The 25,763-nt window shown below is 38.5% G+C and overlaps 1 protein-coding gene across 1 annotated transcript in view; it reads right to left on the reverse strand.

The window, feature by feature from the left end:
- The window catches only part of MGAM2 (maltase-glucoamylase 2 (putative)), a 130,751-nt gene that overhangs the window by 34,555 nt on the left and 70,433 nt on the right, over window positions 1-25,763 (reverse strand). The window contains exons 32-44 of the mRNA XM_035254554.3: window positions 25,345-25,473; window positions 16,261-16,368; window positions 14,526-14,588; window positions 13,592-13,726; window positions 11,928-12,012; window positions 10,466-10,604; window positions 3,832-3,965; window positions 3,517-3,551; window positions 3,300-3,416; window positions 2,576-2,724; window positions 2,397-2,481; window positions 1,524-1,580; window positions 972-1,096 (exon numbers count right to left, since the gene is read on the reverse strand). Of these exons, the coding sequence (XP_035110445.2) occupies window positions 972-1,096; window positions 1,524-1,580; window positions 2,397-2,481; window positions 2,576-2,724; window positions 3,300-3,416; window positions 3,517-3,551; window positions 3,832-3,965; window positions 10,466-10,604; window positions 11,928-12,012; window positions 13,592-13,726; window positions 14,526-14,588; window positions 16,261-16,368; window positions 25,345-25,473 (1,361 nt within the window). The remainder of the gene's footprint in view (window positions 1-971; window positions 1,097-1,523; window positions 1,581-2,396; window positions 2,482-2,575; window positions 2,725-3,299; window positions 3,417-3,516; window positions 3,552-3,831; window positions 3,966-10,465; window positions 10,605-11,927; window positions 12,013-13,591; window positions 13,727-14,525; window positions 14,589-16,260; window positions 16,369-25,344; window positions 25,474-25,763) is intronic.

The raw sequence follows: 25,763 nt of genomic DNA on the forward strand, positions 1-25,763 counted from the left end.
CTTCAATTTCTAAAAATCAAATATACACCCAAGTAATATAATGAAATATTAATTTCTTAGGAAGAAAATCCCTCAAAAGAGAACCCTCTTTCAGGTTGCCACAGAATAAAGTCCAAAGTAGCTGGCTTATCATTCACCAACCTCCAGAATTTGATCCTAATCTGCTGGAGTTTTACTTATTTTATCTCTTCCTTTGTCTGTACTCCAGTTAAACTGGATGGCTTACAGTTTCCAAACCCAACCCATTTTTCAACTTCAGTTCTTTAGACTGACCAGGATCTCTCTGTCCCCTGTCTTTGTACATTCAAATCTCATTCATTATGCAAGATCCAGCTCAAAGCCCTCTTTTATATAAAACCGTGTGTTACACTACAAGGCCGAAGAAAGTGAACTTCCCTCCTTTTGAGTTGTTATTGTTCTTATGTGCCTCTCTTGATGTGATTTGTTCTGTCTAATCAATGATTTTATAAATTTTTACATAGTATATGTGTATATTTATATATGTGTGCATCCATATATAAATTAAAACACACACACACACACACACACACACACACACACACACCTTTCCTTGGTTGACCAGAGTAGACCTAGGAATGAGCACTAAGTCCTTGGGTAGGACAAGAACTCAATCCTACCTAGCCCTTGTTTGATCACAAGTCAAAGAGCTCATTAATATTCCCTACTCCTTTTTAATAGCATGGAAAGAGAAACATGTTTCTGCCTTCAGGAACATTTTTGGTTTTGATACAGCACTACAGACAAAAAACAAAAACCTCCCTAAGAGTAACTTCATGAACTCATCTTCCTCCAGTTCCCACCCAGAAAGCACTCACAGGATCTGACCAATAAAACCTGTTGGCTATTTGGTTTATAATCCACATATCCCTGGTAAAGGTGGGACAGCCTCCTGTAAGGCTGCCTCAGTGCAGTATTGCAAGAGGCTGTTAAACATCACCTCTTCTCCTCACCTGGAGTGAGTGTTCATTGCAGGCTCTTGCCAGGGCAGGATGTAGCCTCCTCTGATGTGAAGGTTGATGTGGTCAAGAGGAGCCTTCAGGATTTTCCACTCACCTATTGATTTGTTGCTAGTTTCCTAGAAAGGAGAATACAGGCAAACAATGATGGGAGATAAATAAATTAAATTTGAGCATGTTTTTTTACAAGTCCTTCCTTTCCCGGGAAGCATGTCAGAAAGTCAGCAAAAGACTGCAAACCTAAAGAGAAAATCTCTGATCTTTCATTTTTGCTTAAGACTCTGAAAATCTAGTCTTGTCTTTCTGTCTCCAGAAAAGTTGAGAGGCAAGGGCAGGGGTGAGTGGGGAGCTTCAATGTGATGTAGGTACTCAGATTTTATCTGTGCTTTTATAATACATGCTTTCATTTAAACAAACCTTGCAAAGGCTAAAAATGTCATAAATTATTGCCTTAGGAAATATGTACTTGGAAATAGTAGGAGGCTCCATCCACCTCTCCACCCTGCATGACCCAACCTGGTTCTTCACAAATATATTAGTTCTTACCGTGCTATAGTCATACCAAAGCGCTTTGGGAAAATAAGCAGAGATCTCAAATGTGCTCTGAAACATAAAATTGATATGTGATTATGAATATTTCAATAAAGGTTTTTCATTTTTGTTTTCAAAACACTATGTAGAATTAAGATAAAAATGAAAATTTTATTAGTGATTGCAATAATGTGAGATATTTTATTAAGAAAAATCCTGATTGCTGCAGCAATCAGAAATGATGAGTTTGTGTCATTTGTAGGGACATGGATGAATCTGGAGAACATCATCCTCAGCAAACTGACACAAGAACAGAAAATGAAACACCGCATATTCTCACTCATAGGCGGGTGATGAAAAATGAGAACACATGGACACAGAAAGGGGAGTACTAAACACTGGGGTCTATTGGGGGGAAAAGGGGAGGGCCAGTGGGAGGGGGAGGTGGGGAGGGATAGCCTGGGGAGAAATGCCAAATGTGGGTGAAGGGGAGAAGAAAAGCAAAGCACACTGCCATATGTGTACCTACGCAACTGTCTTGCATGCTCTGCTCATGTACCCCAAAACCTAAAATCCAATAAAAAATTTAAAAAAAAAAGAAAAATCCTGAAAAATTCTTCCTCAAAACTACAGAAAAATGTATTTTTAAAAAGTAAATTGTAAAAGGGTACACACAATGACAAAATTTTAAAACAAGAAATCAGTGTTGTAAAGGTTTCATTAACACAGACATCTTTAAAAAAAAGAAAAAGATCTCCTATAGATGTTCTAGAAAAACATTCACCTGAAAATAGTGAGCTGGACGAAACAAGATAATCTTTAAAATGCTTTCCCCATGATTTTAGATAATGTGATTGAAGGGTTTCTGATCTACAATGAAGGACTCACACGTTCCAACACAGGGCTGATTAAGATGGCAGGGCCCAACATGAACTGACGGTCTATATCCCATGTTGTCTTATCATCCGTAAACCTTAAAAAATAAATGGGAAAAATTCACCTATCCTCTTATGATTGCTACAGAGGATGATTTAGACCTGCTACTTGGGGAAAGAGGCTCTACTCACTCATGGAGAAGGGGCCGGACAACAGTGCTGCCCTCAATGTGAGCTTTATGCATCAGAGTATAGAGATAAGGAAGCAGAGTATATCTAGTCTCCAGGACTTTTCTGGACAACATCTCAAAGGTTGAATTCCAGGCCACAGGATCTTGTCTCTGTAGGGATAAAGGACCAAACAATAGATCACCTCATTTTCGTTCCATCCCAGTGGCATCAGAAAATAATCAGTGGGAATTTATTCAATATGTAGGTTACAAGCCACTTATCCCTTCATTCCTAGCCTACCCTTTTCCCACCTCTGCCACCCTACAAAATTAGAATTTCTTGCTTTTTCCTCTTTACCACTGATTCCTAAGTCCCTGGAATAGGTCCAGCTCTGGCCCTCGACATGTGTAGAGAGATTTTTGGGCAGCACCAACATATCTTGGATGAATTTGAGTAAAATACAAATTCAATATTCTTAAAAGCAAAGGGAGATTCTTTTATTTAAGCCCCATAGGGAAGTTTAGAAACTTTTCCTCATGGGTACTAATTCTCCAGGAGATGAGAAAGCAACTATTTCTAAAAATTAATGATAACTCCAGGGTTCTGAACTCTGTGGATTTTTTAAAAAATTAAGATTCTGGTGATTTTATGATTTTTCTCAGGGAATGAGTGTAATACTTTTGAGGGTTAAAAATAAGTTATGATTTGAGGGTACATGATACCTGCAGCATGATTGCTGCCTTACCCTTGACCCGATGTTGTTGTGGTTTCTGGAAAATGGATAAAATGCCCCCAGTTGCATCCAGCGAACACACATCTCATATTCAGCATCTCCAAAGAACCCACAGATATCTGCTCCTGTCTGAGAAGATGCACAAGGAGAGCATGAGGTGGGAATTTCAGGAGGCACTGACTCACAAAAATCTGACTGGGCAATTAGTAATGGTCTGAATGTGACTTACATAAGGTATTCCAAAGAGACTGAACTCCATTATGCCTGCAAGGAGAAGACACAGCTGTGTTGGATGGAGGAGGACTTTGGAAGGAGAGGGAAGCCTTGGCCTGATTTTTCCTTATGCCTTTAGAAAGCCCTGGACCATTCATGAGGAAAATATTGAAAGATGGGTCTAAATTAAAATCCACTCCCACAGAGAACTCAGCTCTCGTTAATTTTACCACCCACCTAGATGATGCTAGAGATATAACCAGTGCTGCTGAACAGCACAAACTCCAGTGCCCGTCCTGCCAGCACAGGACCTAGGAATGAGGCCACACACCAATGATAGAGTTCCCCAGTTGGTCCCACGCAGCTCTGTTGTCTCCTAGCCAGTGTCCTCCCCAGCGTCCAGAAGAGGGAAATGTGGAGCGGGTGATGACAACCCCTTGCTGTCCTGTCACCTTCTGCACAGCTCTGGTGGAAGCGGAACAAGGAGGTGAATTGAAGAAACAAACTTCTTTACAGAGAGTAACTATAGCTTGGAGCATGAGGTGGTAACGGTGCTTCGGTTCAAGTCAGGTCACTTCTTCCCAGAAAGAATCTGCTGTCTAAAAGCCATGCTAAAGCTTCCAACAAACTTCATAGCAAGACTAGAGGTATATCTGCACCTAGAATGTGGGTTTCATTTTTGAAAAATCTAATTAACTATCTCCCTGGACTAAGAGAAAGAGGTTGGAGTGAGGGGTAATATAGCTATTTATGGAACAATTCCTCTAGCCAAGTATTATATTGGTCACTTTCCTATGTACTGTCTTATAACCTCATGAAAAAGTTTCTTTTCACTCCTTATACTGTTAGAAAACTGAAGGGCAGAGAAGTTAGAAAGGCATTTGCCTGAAAATAGTGAGCTGGATAAAAGAAGATGATCTTTAAATGCTTATCGAAGGTCATTTAAAGAGTCAAGAGGAGGCCAAGCACAGTAACTAACACATGTAATCCTAGCACCTTGGGAGGCCAAGACAGAAGGATTGCTTGAGGCCAGAAGTTCAAGACCAGCCTAGGCAACACAGTGAATCCCTGTCTCTACAAAAAAAAAATAAAATTAGGTGGGAAGGGTGGTGCATGCGTATCTGTAGTCTTATGGTGGGGAAAAGAAGAAAAAAAGAATAAGGAGACAGACTGGGATCCAAATAAAAGCTATGGCATTTTGGAAATATTCACTCTGCTTCGCTATGCCTCAAAAAGTAAGATATGTTTTGCACACAGAAGCAAATATACATAAAAGATGTTTATATTTCAGTAGAAGATAGATTATCTGCACGCACCTTAGAAAATAAAAACAATTGTATGAGAAAAAAATCAACCAAAGAGAAAATCTGATAACAGATCCTAATATGTATACGATCCAAGTATTTACTTAAAAAGGAATCACAAATCAATAGACATAGATGAATTAGTCAATAAATGATGCCAGGAAAAGCAGCTGACTACTGTAGTGAAAACAGATCCATTTGGGTCACTTCCAATTTTTCACACCAAAACAAATCCAAAAATGAATGGAAATACACAAACACAAATCAAATGTTCTCTTAAAACTGAAAAAAATATGTAAACCACCTGATTTCTACAAGAGAAAGGAATTTCAAATAAAAACAATAGACAAAACATAATGAGGTAAAAGATACATGTTTAACCATATGCAAATTGGAAGAATGCATGTGCATGTATGTGTGATAAAGAAATGGAAGTAGAGATAGCTTAGATTTTTTTATAATAGTCTAGATGAGAGATAATGAAGGCCTGGAATAAGGCAGGAAGATAGAGTAATAATGCAAAGAACTTAGTCATTGACTGAAAGGAGGAAAACTAGCAGACTCTAGGATGACCTAAATGACTAGTTAGACTTAGTTCCTTTCACAAAATAAAGAATTTTGGAGGGGCCAGGAACGGTGGCTCAGGCCTATAATCCCAGCAGTTTGGAAGGCCGAGATAGGCAGATCACCTGAAGTCAGGGGTTCGAGACCAGCCTGGCCAACATGGCAAAACCCTAACTCTATAAAAATACAAAAATTAGCCATGCATGGTGGCACGTACCTGGAATCCCAGCTACTAAGGAGGCTGAGGCAAGAGAATTGCTTGAACGTGGGAGGTGGAGGTTGCAATGAGTTAAGATCATGCCACTGCACTCCAGCCTGGGCAACAGAGTGAGACTCCATCTCAAAAAAAAAAAAAAAAGAATGCAGGAGGACAGGTTTCAGGCAGAAACAAATAATTCAACATTTTAAGTACTAGGTTTGAAGTGCCTATAGGACATCATAAATGAGACATCTATGGGCAATTCTAGGTTTGAAGCTCAAGAGAGGTCTGCATTGGGAACATAGATGTGGGGGGTCATCTGAATCCAGAATGTATTTAAAGCCAGTAATGTGTGTTTGTGCTTACCCAAGGGAAAGGCTGCATGGTGTGAAAGAAAGACAACTGAACCCAGGCCTAGGAGGACCACAGGCTTGGGAAGACTGAGAAGGGGAACCTGCAAAAGAGTTTGTGGAACTGTGGCCAGAGAGGTAAATGCATAAATATCCAGAATCTTGGTTGGAAAGCATAGTCAAGACCCTCAGAAATTAGTAAGTCATAGGGAGCATATAGAGCAGGGCATATTGTGAACCTCAAGATCAGCAGAGGGTGAATCATGAAGGTCAGTAGGTAAGAGTCAGAGAATAAAACTGACCACTGAAGACACACACACTGAGCTCTCCCATCAATGTGGGTACTCAGGGCTGACAAAGAAAGGCATTTTACAAGAAGAAATAAAAATGGCTCAGTGCTTAGACAGAAAAGAGCAAAGAAGACATGGGCCCCTCCCCTCTACAAAGTGTGTAGAGGGAATAATGTAAAATGTAGAACTACTGTCAAGTTAATAGTTAAGAGAAGGAGGGAATTGGGAAGGATGGAGTAATCTGAGGTTTCATGAAGGAAATAGATATGAGTTGGTCTTTAGGTTGTATGTGCTAAGAGATTAGTCTGATCAAGATCAGAATGACCAGCATGTATGATTGGTAAAGGGGAAAATATCAAGGCATATGGGAAGTAAAAAAAAAAAGTATCATGCACAGAAAGACTTCCCTCAAACAGTTTGAATAGGAGAGGAAGTTGAGAGCTTAGATGATGATTGGAGGAAGATATAGGCCAAAGCCAGAAAAACTGGGACATTTTCAAATCTTGATGAAAAAGAATGCCCAGACACTGATTGCTATGGTTTGGCTGTATCCCCACCTAAATCTCATCTGGAATTCCCACATGTAGGAGGGACCTGGTGGAAAGTCATTGAATCACAGGGGCAGTTCTTCCCTGTGCTGTTCTCATGCTAGCGAGTAAGTCTCATGAGATCTGATACTTATAAGGAGGAGTTTTCCTGCACAAGCTCTTTTTTTTGTCTGCCACCATTCGTTTAAGATGTGACTTGCTGCTGCTTGCCTTCTGCCATGATTGTGAAGCTTCCTCAGTCACATGGAAACTCTTTCTTTCATAAATTGAAAAAAAATACATTGCTATTATTTATTGAGTGCTTACAATATGCCAAGAACTTGTAGATTCATTATATCATTTAATTTTATGATAACAATAGACACTATGATTTTTCCAATTTAAAAGATGAAAAAGTTTAGTTAGAAGATGGCATTAATGAGTTATGAAGTATCCATCTAATTTCACAGCCTAAATCCTAAAGCAATATACCAGCAGAGAGGAAGAAGATAAAAATAATTCAAAGAAATGAGCACCCATGGAAAAGATGGATGCTTTTTTGTGCTCATTTGTGGAGCAAGCTTCTCTGAAGAGAAAGACAGCAATGGGATATGTGAAAAGCGAATTTCTCTGAAGAGAGATGAAGGGATGGTGCATGGGAAAGATGAGCTTTAGACAAAAACTATCAAGTTTTCACATCTTCTTATTTCTTTGCCCTGCAATCCTTTCTTTGCCAAAAGAAAATTTCTATTGTTCTCATAACCAACTTCAATTGTCACTTCTTCTATGAAGCCTTTCTGGATTGTCCCAGTAGAGTTAATTGCTTTTCCCTTTCGTGTCTGACTCCTCTAATCAGACAATGAGGTCATTGAGAGCAGATTGTGAATTATTCATCCTTGTAGTCTTCTGAGGTAAGGTTATTTCTGAGGGTGCAAAACATCTGTTTTCTGTGCATTTCATATATAGACATGGATGTTTTCCTGAAGAACTAGTTTTCCTTGGTTGGAAAAGCCTCAAGTTAGATGTAGAAAGCAAGACTGTGAAAGAGCAACTTAAAGATGAAGATAAAAAGAAAGTGGGAAAGGGAAGAAGAATTTCTGTTCAGGAGACCATGTTGCCCCTGAGTGTGGAACCCCAGGGACAACATGATCTATCACCTGTGGATAGCCCAAAATCAAATAGTATGAGGTTCTTGTAAGCCCTGGGGACAGAAGGCAGAGAGCTTAGATACTTGAGCAAAGATGGGCAGCTGAACAGAAAAAAATCACACTCTGTCCTGGGAAGAAATAAAGGACCAGTCTGAAATTTCCCCATGACATTAGAAAATGGCAGAATCTCAGAAAGATAGAAGAAAGGACAAAGGGGCAGATAAATATTTATAGAAATAATGGCCAAATACGTATACATTAAAAACTACAAATAATTGTTGAAAAAATTAAATTAGTGGAAAGACATCTCATGCTAATGAATCAAAAGAGACTTAATATTGTTAAGATAATATTCCCCATACTGAACTACAGACTCTGTGTAAAACCTATCAAAATCCCTGTTGCTATTCTGTCAAAACAGACAAAGTGATTATAAAATTCATATCAAATGCAAGGGACCCACAGTAGTCAAAACAATCTTGAAAAAAACAAAACTGGAAGGTTCACACTTCATCAATTAAGACAGTGTGGTCTTGGGATAGATATATAGAGAGATCAATGAAATAGAATTGAGAATGCAGAAACAAGCCTTCTCATTTATTGTCAATTGATTTTTGACAAGGTGCCAAGACAATAAAATGAAGGAAAGAATAAAATTGAACCCCTGCCTCACACCATACACTATAAAGCTCTTAGAAGAAGACATAGGAGTAAATATTCATGACCTTGGGTTAGGCAACAGTTCCTTGAATATGACACCAAAAGCACAAGTGACAAATAAATAAGTAAATGAAAAAATAGGACTTCATAAAAACTTTTAAAAATGTGCTTCAAAACATATGGTTATGGAAGTGAAAATTCTACAGAATGAGAGAAAATATCTTCAAACTATATATCTCATGAGAAATTGAATTTAAAATCTTTAAAGAATTCTTATAATCCAATAATTTTTTTTCTGTAGAGATAGAGTCTTTCTTCCCCAGGCTGAAGTGCAGTGTCATCATAGTTCACTGCAGCCTCAAACTCCTAGGCTCAAGAGATCCTCCTACCTCAGCCTCTCAAGTAGCTGGGACTACAGGCATGCACCATTTTGCCTGGCTTGTTTGTTTGTTTGTTGTAGAGACAGAGTCTCACTATGTTGTCCAAACTGGCCTCAAACTCCTAGACTCAAGCAATTCTCACATTTATGCCTCCTACAGTACTGGGATTACAGGTGTGAGCCAGCATGCCGGGCCACAATTCAATAATTTAAAAAAAAATTATTCTATCAAAAATGAGCAAAGACTTTGAATAGATATTTCTGCAAAAAATACATATAAGTGGCCAATAGCATATGAAAAGATGCTCAATAACATTGTTATTAATGAAATAAAGTCAAAACAACAATTAGATATCACTTTACCCTCATTAAACGTCTATAATTTTAAAAGATGAACAACACCAAGTGTTTGCAAGGATGTAAATGAATTGTAATTCTTATACATTTTACCACACATGCAGATAAGACTGTAAAATGGTGGGCTTTTTATGTGTAGATAAGAATGTAAAATGGTAGGCACAGTGGCTCATGCCACTTTGGGAGGCCAAGGCTAGTAGATCATCTGGGGTCAGGAGTTCAAGACCAGCCTGGGCAACAGGGCGAAACTCCATCTCTACTAAAAATTACAAAAATCAGCCAGGCATGGTGGCACATGCCTTTAATCCCAGCTACTTGGGAGGCTGAGGCTAGAGAATCACTTGAACCCAGAAGGCAGAGGTTGCAGTGAGCCAATATCACAGCACTGTACCCCAGCCTGGGTGACAAAGGGAGACTGTCTCAAAAAAAAAATGTAAAATGGTACAACCTCTTTAGAAAACACTTTGACATGTCTTCAAAATATTAAACATATGGTTTTTATATGACACAAAAGTTCCACTTAGATATATATTCAAAACTAAGAAAACATGCCTACTCCAAATTTCTCACATAAATATTCATAGAGTCACTACTTGAAATAGCCAAAAAAAAAAAAAAATACAAACAACTTAGTTGTTCACTCATTGGTAGATAGACAAGCAAAATATGATATATCTATTCAATGAAATATTATTAATCAGTAAAAAGAAAGCAAGTACTGATACATGCTACAACATAGACTATCCTTGAAAACATTATGCCAAGTGAGAGAAGCCAGATACAAAAGAGCACATATTGTGTGATTCCATTTATATGAAATGTTCAGAAAAGGTAATCCACATAGACAGAAAATAGATGAGTAATGGCTAGGGCTCAGGAGGTTAGGGACGAGGTACAAGTGATTCCTAGTGGGCAAAGGTTTTGCTTTTGGAGTTCTGAAAATGTTCTAAAATTCCATTTTTATGATAATTGCACGACTCTGTGGATATTCTTGACACCAACTAACTGCTCACTTTAAATAGGTAAATTTAGTAACATACTTGATAAATGTGCTCATAGGTGTTGTGGATATTTTGAATTAACTCATTTACCTGGCATCACGTAGATACATACATAATGCAAATATCAAATGACAGGTGGAACAATGTGGAAAATTGTCTTTGCTGTAGTGACATAAAGACACTCACTCATATGTGGGTCTGGTCTGGGCCCACCCATACAGGCTGTGCACGTTGTAGTGCTGCACGGGGGAGCCGTCTGGGAGGATCTGCTGACTCTCCATGCACAGGCTCTTGTTGCTCAGGCCCTTGTCCCTAGATTCCAAATCTGAGGGGAAATGTTGAGTTATTTCCTAAACAACATGATTTGCACATTCACTAGAAATGCCCATCATTTTGGCATTTATTTCAATCAACAACTTTGTTACCAGTAACAGGCCCAATTTTATGAGTTTTTAGTCTATAAAAAAACAATGTTCTATGCCTTTATAACTAATGAAGGGTAAGGATAAAATATGGAGCTGGGAAAAGCAGCTCCCCTTCTTTTTGCTCCAACTCTGATTTAATTTATACAGTGTTGTCATAGCCCATTTGTCAACATAACCTCCTTCATTGTTAGGACTGTTTCTTCCACTAGATGGTAATGTTCTCCAGGGAATAAATTTTGTTTCAGTCATTTTTTTTTTTAATTTATCTCTCTAAATCTTTCCCATTTGACAGCATTTGCTTGATACATAATTACAGATGATCCTCAACTTACAATGTGATTAATCCCAATGAATCCAACACAAGCTGAAAATATTATAACTTGAAAATGCATAGAATGGACCTAACCTACCTTACATGTACTCAGACACTTACATTAGTCTATACGTAGTCAAAATTATCTAACACATGGCCTATTTAACACAAAGTGCTGAATATCAATTGTAACTTAACGCTGTAGTGAAAGTGAAAAATAGAATGGTTATTTGGGTTCTCAAAGTTTGATTCTACTGAATGCGAGTCATTTTCTCACCATTGTAAGCTTGAAAATCGTTAAGTCAGACCATGGTAAGTTAAATACCCTCTGCATTAAATTCATGAAAGAGAAAATGAACAAATGAATGAGTGAGTGAACGAGACAGCATAACAGTGATGTAGACATCAAGAAACTTGGGTTCGAGATTCTGCAGATGACTGGTACAGGCCCTTTGCTTTGTTTTGTTTTGGTTTGGTTTTGTTGTATGAGTCTTAATATGTTGCCCAGGCTGGCCTCAAGACTCAAACTCCAGGTCTTAAAAAATCCTCCCACCTCATCCATGGTACAGTACTTTTAGGAAGTGAGTCCTTCCTTCCTTGTACCTTTCTAAGATGAGAAGATTCAACCTTCTGGGATCCTTTTGATCCCAACAGTCTTGTTTCTCTTTGTACCATGGGATAACCAAGACATATCCTTCATTGTTTGGTTTCTTTCACACAAAATCATGTCCTTATTTCTTGCTTGATGAGTAATCTGTTTATCTACATTTATTCAAGGTTATCTTACTTAGGATTTCATGTCATGTTTGAGAATGCTGTCTTCAACATTAGGCTTCACTTGGACAGTAAGAGAAAAACTTTCAGAGCCTTTGAGTGGGAAGTAAGTTAATGAAATAATTATTTTACATACATGGCACATAGGGTGGGTTATTTAGCATTTCATTTCTGCAGCCCCAGACGGATCCATCCACAAAGTTTGATGGCTCATTCATATCCTGAAATGAGTTAACAGAAAAGATCCTGTCATGTCAGGGGCAGGATGGATTGGCTATAGAGGACACTACCTCGGGGAGATGACTTTTGAAGCCCTCTCCTCCGCTGGTTTAGTTCACTGTGTTTAATCCCTGGCATTGACCAAAATGGACTCTAAAAGATTGTAGTTTAATGCCTGTAGTTTAATTCAGTGACCTAAATCCATCAGCCAAAGTGGAGTGCTAAACTCCTTCTTGCTTACCTAGCATTTTAAAACTTGGGATTGTTTTATAGTGGCAAAAATAGTGGGTTAATGCTGGACTCGGGATCTAAGGAACTCTTTTGATCCATCTCCCCAGCAGAGGTAGCCTATCTTTATTTTTCTCTGTTTGGATTATTCACTTTTTAATCAGTGGCCAGAGGTTACTATTATCTTCCTCTATTTTTTCTTTGTCTAGTCACTTGGACTAACTCTGCTATTGGCATAGCCAAACACAGGGAGAGCTTTCTTACTTTCTGCCATAAATATATTTCTAAAATGTTGTACATAACTCAGAAACAGGTTTGGAAATAAAAATGTACTTTGGGGAATTTGTTACTTAAATGAAAGGAGTTGGGGCTCCTAAGGGAATGTTCATTGCCCATTTCAACAATGGAAGAGTTACATTTTTGAATCCCAGACTATTTTAAATAGGACATATTAAAGGCAAATGAAAGTACTTGAGAAACTATTCATTACTTTAAATTACCCAGCTACAGCTTTCCCTTCATTGGAAACAAAAAAAAAAAAAAAAGCAAACACTACCCCAGAGCTATCAGTATCTCTTATTCTCAAGACTGCCCATACCTCTTCTTCACTGGTTGATTCGCCTGTTTAAGTTAAGTTGTGTCCTTTCACATGTCTATTCTGTGCCTAACTATCTTGCAGGTGCAGATGGCCAGGCAAGCCCCAGGACTTTCAGTGGACTTTTGTTTCTAGGGTGAATCACAAACTTCTTCTAGCCTGACCCACAGCTGAATAGCCCTTCAGAGCTGGCCTAGAACTTGCTTAAGATTTCAGAGCACTGGACAGTGGGAAAGGAAATCAGAACACTGATATGCATCTCATCTCCAGAAAACCATAGAGTTGTCCTTGGATATGTAACTCAGAGATATCTCAGGAAGTCCTGCTTTTAAGGCCAGCTGGCATTTAAGCCATTCCCTCAGAGGAGTCTGTCCCAGTACAATGGTGAATGTCTGCTTGCTCTCAGGTCCACACCTCACCCACTCCCAGCTCTGCCCTGTAAGGCCCCCTTACCATCAGCTTCCAGGTAGATTTGGCCAATGGGGGATACTGGCAAGAGATTGCAGATGGGAGGTGATTTCTCCCTCTCTCTTTTGCTCTGGCATCTCCAGCAGTAGCAATCTCCTCTGGACAATATGACTCTAGACAAATGAACAATGTTCTCTGCTTCTCTTTGTCCCAGCACTTAGATTTTGTAACAGCATTTCTCCCTTTCATCTCTGCAGTGTTAGGTCTCTGTTTTACTAGTCTCTCCTCACCATGTTTTGACTTGCTAATATTTAAAAAAAAAAAAAAAAGGCAATCAAGTGTGCACTTACAATCCACAATCCATCAAACTTTAAGCTCTTCTCTGGCTCTCGAGGGTTTGTATAGAGCTCTTCTATCTCGTTCTTCCACCAGGCAGCTGTGTTATTACGAAAGAAGTCAGGAAAAGCAACGTAGGCCCTGTATCGCTGTAAGAATAAGACACAGTCTCATGGTGGGGTGTCAGCCTATCCAGGGGACCACAAATGGGAGATGAACAGGAATTTGTGCCTACCCAGATTAGCCTCTGCTCTAATCTCAGATGTGCTGCTGTTACAGAGTTTACAATAGAAGCAGAGACTGGGGAAGGCTGATTTCATTCTTTGTTTTCTTAGAAGGTTAGATAGCTTTAAAATCCCTTCAAGTACAGGATTTGCTTTATAACTGGACATGTAATCACAAGACTGGAAAAGTAGCAGTGTCTAAACCGTTGAACTTTAGAGATACAAATACTTTTTCTTTTTCCTTCTACTTTTTTTTAATGAGATGAAGGAAGATTGTCATCCAGGGACAAGTGAACTCCAGAGTAGGGGGATGCTAGATGACCAGGCTGAGATTCATGGCTTTTCTTCATTCAGTTGACTTGTATTTTCTTTTGTATGCAGATAATTTATGAAAACCCAGTCTGTTCATAATGGATTCCCCTCTAGCGATAAAATAATAGACTTTGTTCATTATTTTTCAAGTATCATAAAGTTCAAACAAATCACAGCCCATTAAAAGCACACTTATTGGAGGATTTCATTAATGATTTCCTTCTACACATTTCCATTTTCGCTGTCTGTTGAGCTTTCAACTTGAGGATCTCTTTCTACCAAGAAACTAACAATGAATAAGCACCCTCAAATTAGGGCTACTTAACTAAAGGGTAAGCTACATATTCATCAAGATAAAAACATAAATATCCAGACATTTAGGACAATGTTGACAAAAACCTATATACTGTACCTTAACCTGAGTTTCATGGTCAAGGGATCCATCTACATTTACGTTAGGCAGATCTGGCCAAACCTAGAGAAAAAGAAGAAAAATTGAAAGCTTTAAAGATTATTGCATACAGATTATGAGGTATTTCATGTGTAGACTCTGATGACATGCATCCATTTGCTTGGGAATCTTTGCCATGAATTAAACTGTAAAGGCTGAATCTACAAAATTACATTAGGTGAAAGTAGGCTGGGTCTCTTGATTCATTCCACATGCTTTCTAAGTTTTATTTTTGAACTTAATAATTAACTGAATTTCTTTTAAACATATCCTCTGAACAACCAACTTTCAAGTGATTTCTCAGCTCTCTAATCTCCTTGTCATAGACCTATAACAAAACTCATAGTAAGTGTGAAGTGTGACTCTAAAGAAATAAGATTGATTTCCATTCATACCCCATAAATCAGACCTCAATACTTTTGAGCATTATCATGACTTATATGGGACTCCAAGTATACATAGCATTTAAAAAATCCATAGTATCAACCAATTTTACCTGTAACTACCAGGACATTAACTATATACACACCGATTAAAGGATTCAATCAACAGACACTTACTGAGTACTTCCTATATGACAAGCACTATTCTAAGATCTGTATTTACTGAGATTTAAGTAAGAAATAGTACTTGTTTCTCAAGAGTTCACAAATAGTACATAAATGCTACACTGTATGCTATACTGAAGGCAATATTACAGAAAAGGGAAAACAGGAAGAACTAAAATATTTATTAAATATCTTGAATGATATAAGATTTGAATTGATTTTGAAATGAAGATTATTATCTGGATAAGTTGGGAAAGTAATATTCAAAGTGAGCATAGGGCTGGGCACAGTGGCTCATGCCTGTAATCCCAGCACTTTGGGAGGCCGAGGCAGGCAGATTGCCTGAGGTCAGGAGTTCAAGACCAGCCTGGCCAACATGACAAAACCCCATCTTTATTAAAAATACAAAAATTAGTCAGGCATCGTGGTGCACACTTGTAATCCCAGCTACTCAGGAGGCTGAGACAGGAGAATCGCTTGAACCTGAGAAGCAGAAGTTGCAGTGAGCTGATATCATGCCTCTGCACTCCAGCATGGGTGACACAGTAAGACTCCATCTCAAAAAAAAAAAAAAAATGAGCATGGAATACACCCAGAGTAGTAGAAAGTAGCACAGTATAATTAAGGAACAGATTTTGAATCTGGGCTAAAAGCTACTATCACCCAGAGTCCACCTAAAATGGTACTGCTATAAATCAGACATAAGAAGATGAAGATTGAAGATTAATTCAATTAAAGGAAACAGGATAAAGAGGAGAATTTATAGGACTTAATGATTCATTTAGATAAGAAGGCAGATTAAGCATGATAGGTCAAAGATGAATGCATGTTTTGCATGTAGGTAGCTGGAAAGGACAGATTTCAGTCATTCTCAAAGGGATTCTTACTGTTTGTTAAATGACCATGTGGAATAAATAAAGAGTAGGGACATCAGAATATTTCTAGGCAATATACAGTGCTCTGTAATAATAGAGAATGAGACCTGTAACCTTGGCCTTATTAATGTATATTGAGCTAATCAGCATCAGACAGATTTCTATTTATTCATAATTTGATTGTCCAATATATTTTCCAACACGTATTGAGAGCTGTTTTATTTCAAGACATTGTGATGTTAATTAACTGTAAGTACCTTCCCCAAGCCTTACCTTTCCCCAGACAATGTCATTGGTGTCAGGCCATTTGATGAACACGTCATTTTCCTGTCCTCTAATGAATGGGAGATACTGGGTCTCATTACCAGAAATGGCTGGGTCCTACAGTAAAAGAATTTCAAACAGCAAATGTGATGAAAACATCTCTAAGAAAATTTCTCTCCAAAAGTTTAGTAGTTCATAGTGCAGAAGGAAATGGTGAATCTCAATACGAAAAATAAAATGAAATAAAATAAAAATCATGGATAATTTGCCTTACGTCTTACTGGGTATATTACCACAGCCAATTGAAATGGGATGGTGCCAGGAGTACTCAAAGTAAGATATAAAACCCTATCAGCGGCAACCTCTTTCAGAGTGCATGAGAATCTGTGTCAATAAATGAAGGAGTCTTTCTATATTATACAAAGTAACTACCCAAAGTTATAACTAATGAAATGAGAGGAAGGCTGACAATATGGCCAGCCAGATGCAGCTGGGAAGCACCTCTCCCACAGAGAAAAAGCAAAATATTGAGTAAACCATCACACTTCAAACAGAGCTTTTGAGAGAAAACACTGACAGTCTATAGAGAGGCAATGGAGACACTGAGGTGTAAGAGGGAAAAAGCTGGAAACCCCACACAGAGTTGCTAAGTGCTAGGATGAGCTCCTGTCACTGAACAGGTCCTAAGAAAGGGGTGAGTGAAGGGACACTCCCATTGCAGACCTCTGGAATCCTGGCTACAACAGACCCCACAAAAACACCATAGACACTTGAACTGGCAAGAGGAACTGCCTGAAGAGTAGGCAGAGGCAGAGCTCAAGCCTGTGCAGAGACCAGAAGGTTTTGCATACCGGGCATATGCAGCAAAATATGACCATGGGCACCTATCTGTAAAGGCTCTCGATCTTTATCTGAGCAGATCTAGCCCCTGCTGACAGCTGAGCTGGGAGACAGCAGGGTTGTCTTTCTGACAGAACCACGGTGCATCTGATTGGCATGCCACCCTGTCTGCCAGCCCCTCGCAAGGCCACTGCTTGGCTACTCTGAAAAGAGCATGCACACAGCACAGCCTCCACTGCCCCACCTGAGTGCTTTGCTGGTGGCCTGGAGGCACTCTGCCCCCCAGCAGAGCCAGTACTCAACCCTAACGGGCCAAAAAACAAAGCTGCAGGTCTAGTCCAAACCCACCAGGGTTTAAACACACAGATCAGGATTATCTAGCTGAGATCTGTGGCCAAGGCTTGAGCAGGGCCACAGATCACAGAACACTGAGAAGAGTGAGGTATGGGTTTGTGTGCTGCTGTGGGAGTTGGGCATGCCTTCCTCTACAAGACTGGTCTGGAAAGGGTGTAGCCTGTTTACCAGCCACAGACTTCACCCAAGAGAGTGCCACAGCCCAGAACATCTAACAGACTAACAATCTGGATGCAAAAGTCTTGGGACAAAACTAGCTTGTCAGGGAAGCTACTGAGGCAGACATTGGAAGGAGACTCAGTTGCGGGAGAGCAAGCTGAGAGGTCCCCAAAGCCATCTGCTATGCAGAAAATACTGGGTCATATCATTTGTACCCCTATGGCAAAACTGCAGTGCCTGTGGATCCTGTGCCCTTGACCCACTGTATCAACAGATCACCCCCAGACATACCCCACAACCCACTCTGAGTCTGCCAAGTACAGAGGACCAACAGGAAGCTTCAGGTCTTGTGGTGACCTGATCTATGGCTCAGGCTTCCCCTAAGAGGGAAGAGCACAGCCTGTGAGGGACTCCCTTGGGGCTAAGGAAACAGGCATGACATCAGTGATTAGAGGGGGCTCGCTTAAGTGCCAAAAATGGATTTGGCAATTAGGCCATCTCTGGATGTCCCATCTCCTCCACGCCATAGCACTGCTGCAAATGTGCTGAAATACAAAAGAGGCCTGTAGCTGAGTAAGAGGCTACTGTATCACATCTACTGTATCACAGCCTAAATTACACCACCAAACAAAAACTCTTTTAGTACACATTGTCTGTGAAACCCAGTGCAGAAATTCAGCAACCGATGAAGATCTCTTAAAGAGCCTTGGGCCTCTGAAAGTACCCAGAAATGAAGCCAATCAACTATACTCAATATACACCACAGCCAAACCTTCAAGGAAAATAAAGCCTATATAAACAAAAAGCCATATCCAAAAGACAGCAAGGTCAAAAAAATAAAGAACATCCACCCTCTCAGATGAGAAAGAATCAGCACAAGAACCCTGGCAATTCAAAAAGTCAGAGTATCTTCTTAACTCCAAACAATTTCACTAGCTCCCCAGCAATGGATTCTAACCAGACGGAAGTGGCTGAAGTGACAGACACAGAGTTCAGGACTGGATGACAAGGGAGCTCAACAAGTTTCAGGAGGATGTTGGAACTCAGTCCGAAACAGCCAGTAAATGATCCAAGAGGCGAAAGATAACAGCCATTTTAACAAGGAACTAAACTGAACTTCTGGAATTAAAACAACAAATGATAATACAATTGCAAGTATTAACAATAGAACAGACCAAGCTGAGGAAAGAATCTCAGAACTCAAAGACCAGTCCTTCTAAACAACGCAGTCAGAAAAAAAATTTTTTTTAATAATTTTTAAAAATGAACAAAACCTTTGAGAAATATATAATTGTGTAAAGAGGCCAAATCTGTGACTCAGTGACATTCCTGAGAGAGAAGGGGGAAAAATAAATGATTTGGAAAACATATTTGAAGACATAGTCCATGAAAATTTCCCCAATCTTGCTAGAGAGGTCAACATATGAATTTAAGAAGTTCAGAGAACCCCCATGAAATGCTATGCAAGATGATCATCCCTAAGACACACGAGGAAATTTTCTTAGTGTGTTTTGGGGACAAACTAAGAGAATTTCTTATTCCTATACCAGCCTTACAAGAGATCCTGAAAGGAGGTCTAGACATGGAAACAAAAAAATGACATCTGCTGCCATAAAAATACTCTGAAGTAGATAGCCCAGAGGCCTGATGCAGCAACTACACAATTGAGTCTGGAAAACAACCAGCTAACAGCATGATAACAGGATCAAAACCTTACATATTCATCAATGTAAATGTTAGAAATGCTGCACTTAAAAGACAGAGGGACAATTTGAATAAAAAAATAAAGACACAACCACATGAACTATATGATACCTTCAAGAGGCTCATCTCACATGTAGCGACACCTGCAGGCTCAAAGTAAAAGGATAGAGAAAGATCTACCAAGCAAACAGAAAAGAGCAGGGGTCACTATTCTTCTGTCAGATAAAACAGATGTTAAACCACAAAGTCAAAAAGGACAAAGAAGAGCATTACATAATGATAAAGGGTTCAAGTCAACAAGGATAGTTAACTATCCTAAATAAATATGCACCCAACATTGAAGTACCCAGATGCATCAAATGCCTACAAAAAAACAGCCACACAGTAATAGTGGAGGACTGCAATACCCAACTGACAACATTAAACAGATCATCAAGGCAGAAACCTAGCAGCAAAATTTGGAACTTAAACTCAACACTGACTAATTGGACATAATGGACATCTAGAAAATACCCCATCCAACAACCACATAACATGGATTCTTCTCATAAGTGTGCAGCACATAATCCAAGATTGGCCACATACTTGGCCATAAGGCAAATCTCAATAAATTCAAAAATATCAAAATTATACCAAATATACTCTCAAACCACAGTGCAATATAAATGGAAATTAATACCAACTCTCTCAAAGCCACAAAACTACATGTAAATTAAGCAACTTAGCCCTGAATGACTTTTCATTAAATAACAAAATTAATTATAAAAAAAACTTCCTTGAAATTGATAAAAACAGAGACACAACATAACAGAATCTATGAGATGACCAAAAGTAGTGTTAGGAAGAAAGTTTATAGTCAAAAAGATCTCAAATTAACAATCCAACTTCACAATTAAAAGAACTATAAAAACAAGAACAAACTTGCCACAAAGCTAGCAGAAGAAAATAAATAATTAAAATCAGAGCAAAACTGAACAAAATTGAGATTCAAAAATCTATACAACATATCAACAAAAGCAGAGTTGCTTTTTTGAAAGGGTAAACAAGATTGATAGGCCACCAGCTAGATTAAGAAAAAGAGAAAGAAGATACAAGTTAAGTGTAATCATAAATGACAAAGATGACATTACAACCAATCCCACAGAAATTCAGAGTATCCTCAGAGATTTTTATGAACATCTCTAAGCACACAAACTAGAAAATCTAGAGGAAATGAATAAACTCCTAGAAACACACAACCTCCCAAGATTGAACCAGAAAGGAACTAAAACCATAAACAGACCAATATAAATTCTAAAATTATATCAGCAATATAAATCCCACCAACCAAAAAAGAGTCCCTAATCAGATGGATTAATGTTAAAATCCTACAAAAGGCCTTTACCAATCTTACTGAAATTATTCCAAAAAACTTGGGAAGGATGGATGCCTCCCTAACTGATTCTACAAAGCCAGCATCATCCCGATACCAACATCTGGCAGAGACAATGAAAAAAGGAAACTTAAGGCTGATATCCCTGATGAACATAGATGCAAAAATCCTGAACAAAAGACTGACAAACCTAACCCAGGAGCACATCAGAAAGTTAACTGACCATGTCCAAGTAGGCTTTAATCTCTGGGATGCAAGGCTGGGTCAACAAAGGCAAATCAATAACTGTGATTCACCATATAAACATAATTAAAAACAAAAGCCATACAAAAATCTCAATAAATCCAGAAAGTTTTTAATAAAATCCAATATCCCTGCATGACAAAAAAAAAAACCTCAAGAAATTAGGCATCAAAGGGAAGTATCTCAAAATAATAAGAGCTATCTCTGACAAACCCACAGCCAACATCACACTGAACGGGGAAAAACCTGAAAGCATTCTTCTTCTTTTTTTTAATTGTATTTTAGGTTCTGGGGTACATGTGCAGATCATGTAGGATTGTTGCATAGGTACATATGTGGTAAGGTGGTTTGCTGCCTCCATTCCCTCATCACCTATATCTGGCATTTCTCCCCATGTTATCCCTCCCCACCCTCCCTATCCCCCACTGTCCCTTCCCTAGCGACCCCCAACAGACCTCAGTGTGTGATGCTCCCCTCGCTGTGTCCATGTGTTCTCATTGTTCAGCACCCACCTATGAGTGTTTGATTATCTGTTCTTGCAGCAGTTTGCTAAGAGTGATGGTTTCCAGATTCATCCACGTCCCTACAAAGGACATGAACTCATAGTTTTTTATGGCTGTGTAGTATTCCATGGTGACATTTGCTTTGTCCAGTCTATCATTGATGGGCATTTGGGTTGGTTCCAGGTCTTTGCTATTGTAAAGAATGCCGCAATGAACATATGTGCACATGTGTCTTTAAAACTGAATGAGTTATAATCCTTTGGATAGCATTCTTCTTGAGAACTGGAACATGACAAGGATGTCCTGTCTCATCACTCCTGTTTAACATAGTACTGAAAGTCCTAGCCAGAGCAATCAGGCAAGAGAAAAAAATAAAACACATCCACATAGGAAAAGAAGAACCAAAGTGTCTCTCTTCATGGATGATCTGTTTCCATACCTAGAAAACCCTAAACACTTTGCCAACAGGCTCCTAGAACTGATAAACAACTTCATTAGAAGTTTCAAGATACAAAATTAATGTTACAAAATTAGTAGCATTTCTACACATCAATAGTGTTCAAGCTGAGAGATCTCAAATTAGAAATCTCAAGTTAGATCTCAAAATAACAATCCAATTTCACACCTAGAAGAAACATAAAAACAAGAATGTTTTTATAGTTCATCAAGAATGCAATCCCTTTTATAACAACAACAGAAAGGATAAAATACCTAGGAATACATCTAACCAAGGAGATGAAAGATCTTTACAAGAAGTACAAAACGCTGTTGAAGGAAATCAGAGATGACACAACAAATGAAAAAACATTTCATGCTCATGGACTGGAAGAATTAATATCATTAAAATGGCCACACTTCCTCAAGCAATTCATAGATTCAACACTATTTCTATTAAACTCCAATATCATTTTTCACATAATTAGAAAAACTATTCTAAAATTCACATGGAACCAAAAAAGAGCCTGAATAGCCAAATAAATTCTAAGCAAGAAGAACAAACCAGAGGTATCACATGACCCAACTTCGAAATATACTATCCCACACCTACAATTATTATCTGATCTTCAGAAAAATTGACAAAAATGAGCAAGAGGAAAAGAATTCTTTATCAATAAATGGTGCTGAGACAACTGGCTAACCATATATAAAGAATGGTACTGGACTCCTACCTTTCACTATATATGAAAATTAACTCAAGATGGATTAAAGACTTAAATGTAAGACTGCAAACTATAAAAATCCTAGAAGATAATCTAGGAAATGTTATTCTTGACACTGGCCTTAGCAAAACATTTATGGCTAAGTCCGCAAAAACAATTGCAATGAAAACAAATATTGACAATAGATCTAATTAAAATAAAGAGCTTCCGTGCAGCAAGAGACACTGTCAACAGAGTAATGAGGCAACCTACCAAATGGGAAGAAATATTAGCAAGTTATGAACCTGAGAAAGGCCTAAAATCCAGAATATATAAGGAGCTTAAACAAATCAACAAGCCAAAAACAATCTCATTAAAAAGTAGGCAAAGGGCATGAACAGACATTTCTCAAAAGAAGACATGCAAGTGGCTAACAAACCTATGAAAAAACACTGAATACAAGTAACAGAGAAATGCAAATCAAACCACAGTGAGATACCATCTCACATCAAACAGAATGGCTTTTGTTGAGAAGTCAAAAAATAGATGTTGGTGAGGCTGCAGAGAAAAGAGAACACTTATACACTGTTGGTGGGAATGTAAATTAGTTCAGCCACAGTGGAAAGCAATTTGGAGATTTTCTCAAAGAACTAAGAACTGATCTACCATACCACCCAGCAACCTCATTACTGGGTATATACCCTAAGGAAAATAAATCATTCTCTCAAAAAGACACATGTACTTGTATGTTTATCACAGCACGATTCACAGCAGCAGAGACATAAAGTCAACCCAGGAGCCCATGTATGGTGGACTGGATAAAGAAAATGTGGTACGTATATATCATGGAATATTACACAGTCATAAAAAGAATGCAATTATGTTCTTTGCAGCAACATGGATGTAACTGGAGGCCATTATTCTAAGTGAATTAATGCAGGAACAGAAATGCAAATGCCACATGTTCTCACTTATAAGTAGGAGCTAAGTATTGGGTACACACAGACATAAAGGTGGGAATAACAGACACTGGAGACTACAAGAGTGGAGAGGGAGGGAGAGGGACAAGGGTTGAAAAACTACCTGTTTGGTACTATGTTCACTACCTGGGTGATGGGTTCCATTATACCCTGATATGGTTTGACTTTGTCCTCACCCAAATCTCATCTTGAATTGCCATGTGTTGTGGGAGGGACCTGGTAGAAGGTAAATCATGGGGGCAGGTCTTTCCCTGCTGTTCTCATAATAGCAAATAAGTCTCATGAGATCTGATGATATTTAAAAAGGGAGTTTTCCTGCACAAACTGTCTTCTCTTGTCTGCCACCATGAAAGACATGCCTTTCACCTTCCACCATGATTGTGAGTCTTCTCCAGCCATGTGGAACTGTGAGTCCATTAAACCTCTTTCTTTTATAAATTGCTGAGTCTCAGGTAGGTCTTTACTGGCAACATGAGAACAGACTAATATATACACCAAACCTTAGCATTACACAATACACATTTGTAACAAACCTGGATATGTACACAATGAATCTAAAATAAAAGTTAAAAAAATAAAGTTTAACCCTGAATTATTTAAGTAAATAAATAAGATGCTAAAAATTCTATAGGAATTTAAATATGACATAAGTCATTTTTTTTCCAACGACATAGAAATCTATTTTTACAAAGAGAGTTGAGAAGTAAAAGAATGTATTGGTGTTTCTTCATAACTTGAGAAAAACTTTTGCTAATGTTTGAAAACAACTCCTGGAGATAAACCAGGTTAATAAGACTTAATCCTCAAGCAGAGAGAGCCAATTCATTGTGTTTCTAGAGTATAATAGTAATATTCCTCAAAAACATGAATTGTTTTTATTGCCTTCTGTGTCCCAATGTGTCCAACTAAAGTAGCTTCCCTTGCTCACACCATCCCATACCTGCCCCAATTACTCTCTATAATATTATGCTGTTTCACAACTGTCATATAAATCACTACTGTCTGAAATTATCTCTTCAGATGTTTATGGGCTGTCTCCCACCATTAGAATAAAAACCTTATAAGTAAAAGAGTACTGTCTTACTTATTTAGACTGTGCATGCACCCTCACACACACATACACAACTTGTAGAAGAGTGATTTTCAAATATTGTGTTCAATAAATACATGAATTAGTAAGTGAACAAAAGTCACTGAATAATGCTGTAATTTTTGGAAGTTAGCAGGGAGAATCATTTGCAGGTAATTACCTCTGCATTTATCAAGATGTGGCTTTCTAGTAAAATAATAAATTGGTGTTCTGGATCTTAACTCAATTGTTTGTAAGTTTAAGAAGAAATGTCACCTGAGCTTTAACATTTCTGAGTGACACTATAACGTAAGATTTTTGAACCCCCTGAGGTAAAGATGAGACTAAGATACAGCTCTTTCTCCTGAGGCATGGCCTGAAATAGAAATAGTGAGACACTTTTTTTCCTTTTTTTTTTTTCTATCTACAGTTCTTCAGCCCACAGGTGTTCTAACTCTAAGAGAAAATAATTACATTCCAGTGACAGTTATGGAAAATAAATAGTATAAAGTATCATCTTTTAAAAGCCCTTTTTCATTTTTCTTTCTTTATTTGCTTTTAATTAAAAAATAATAATTATAGGTTCACCACAAGAAGTTGTAAAACAAACAAGAAAGTACAGAGTATAAGAACATTTCTTGTACCCTTCATCCAGTTTCCCACAATGGCGTTATTCTGGAACCATGAATATGGAAATAGAAAGTAGAATCTAATCTGTCTCAATACCTACCAAAATGAGAATAAATCTCATGCCATTTTTCTTCATTTGCTCAATCAGGAGACTAAGGTTTTGAAAGCTGGCACTGAGGGTGAAATCCAGCTTCCGGTCCATGTAATCGATGTCTACATGCTGGACGTCCTGTAGGAAGAAACAGCAAGGCGCTTGGAACCCTGCAGCAGGTGCCTTGCAGGGCACACTGACTGCTCTGTCAGGCCCCTAGTCTTGATGAATGAGGAATGAGTAGGGGCCTGGGCTCTATGCCTGCCCCAGCCCAGGCGCCTACTCATTCCTCATCTCATTACTCCTGTATGCTGACTTTTCAATTCTGCTGATTGAAATTGCTTTCTGATGCCTGCATGCAGTTCACCTGTGCCCACTCCTTCTCCTGTATTTCCCCAATTGGATCTCTATCCCTTTTCCTTTCCTCA

This window comes from Callithrix jacchus, chromosome 11 (assembly GCF_049354715.1).
Source record: "Callithrix jacchus isolate 240 chromosome 11, calJac240_pri, whole genome shotgun sequence".
NCBI classification, from domain to species: domain Eukaryota; kingdom Metazoa; phylum Chordata; class Mammalia; order Primates; family Cebidae; genus Callithrix; species Callithrix jacchus.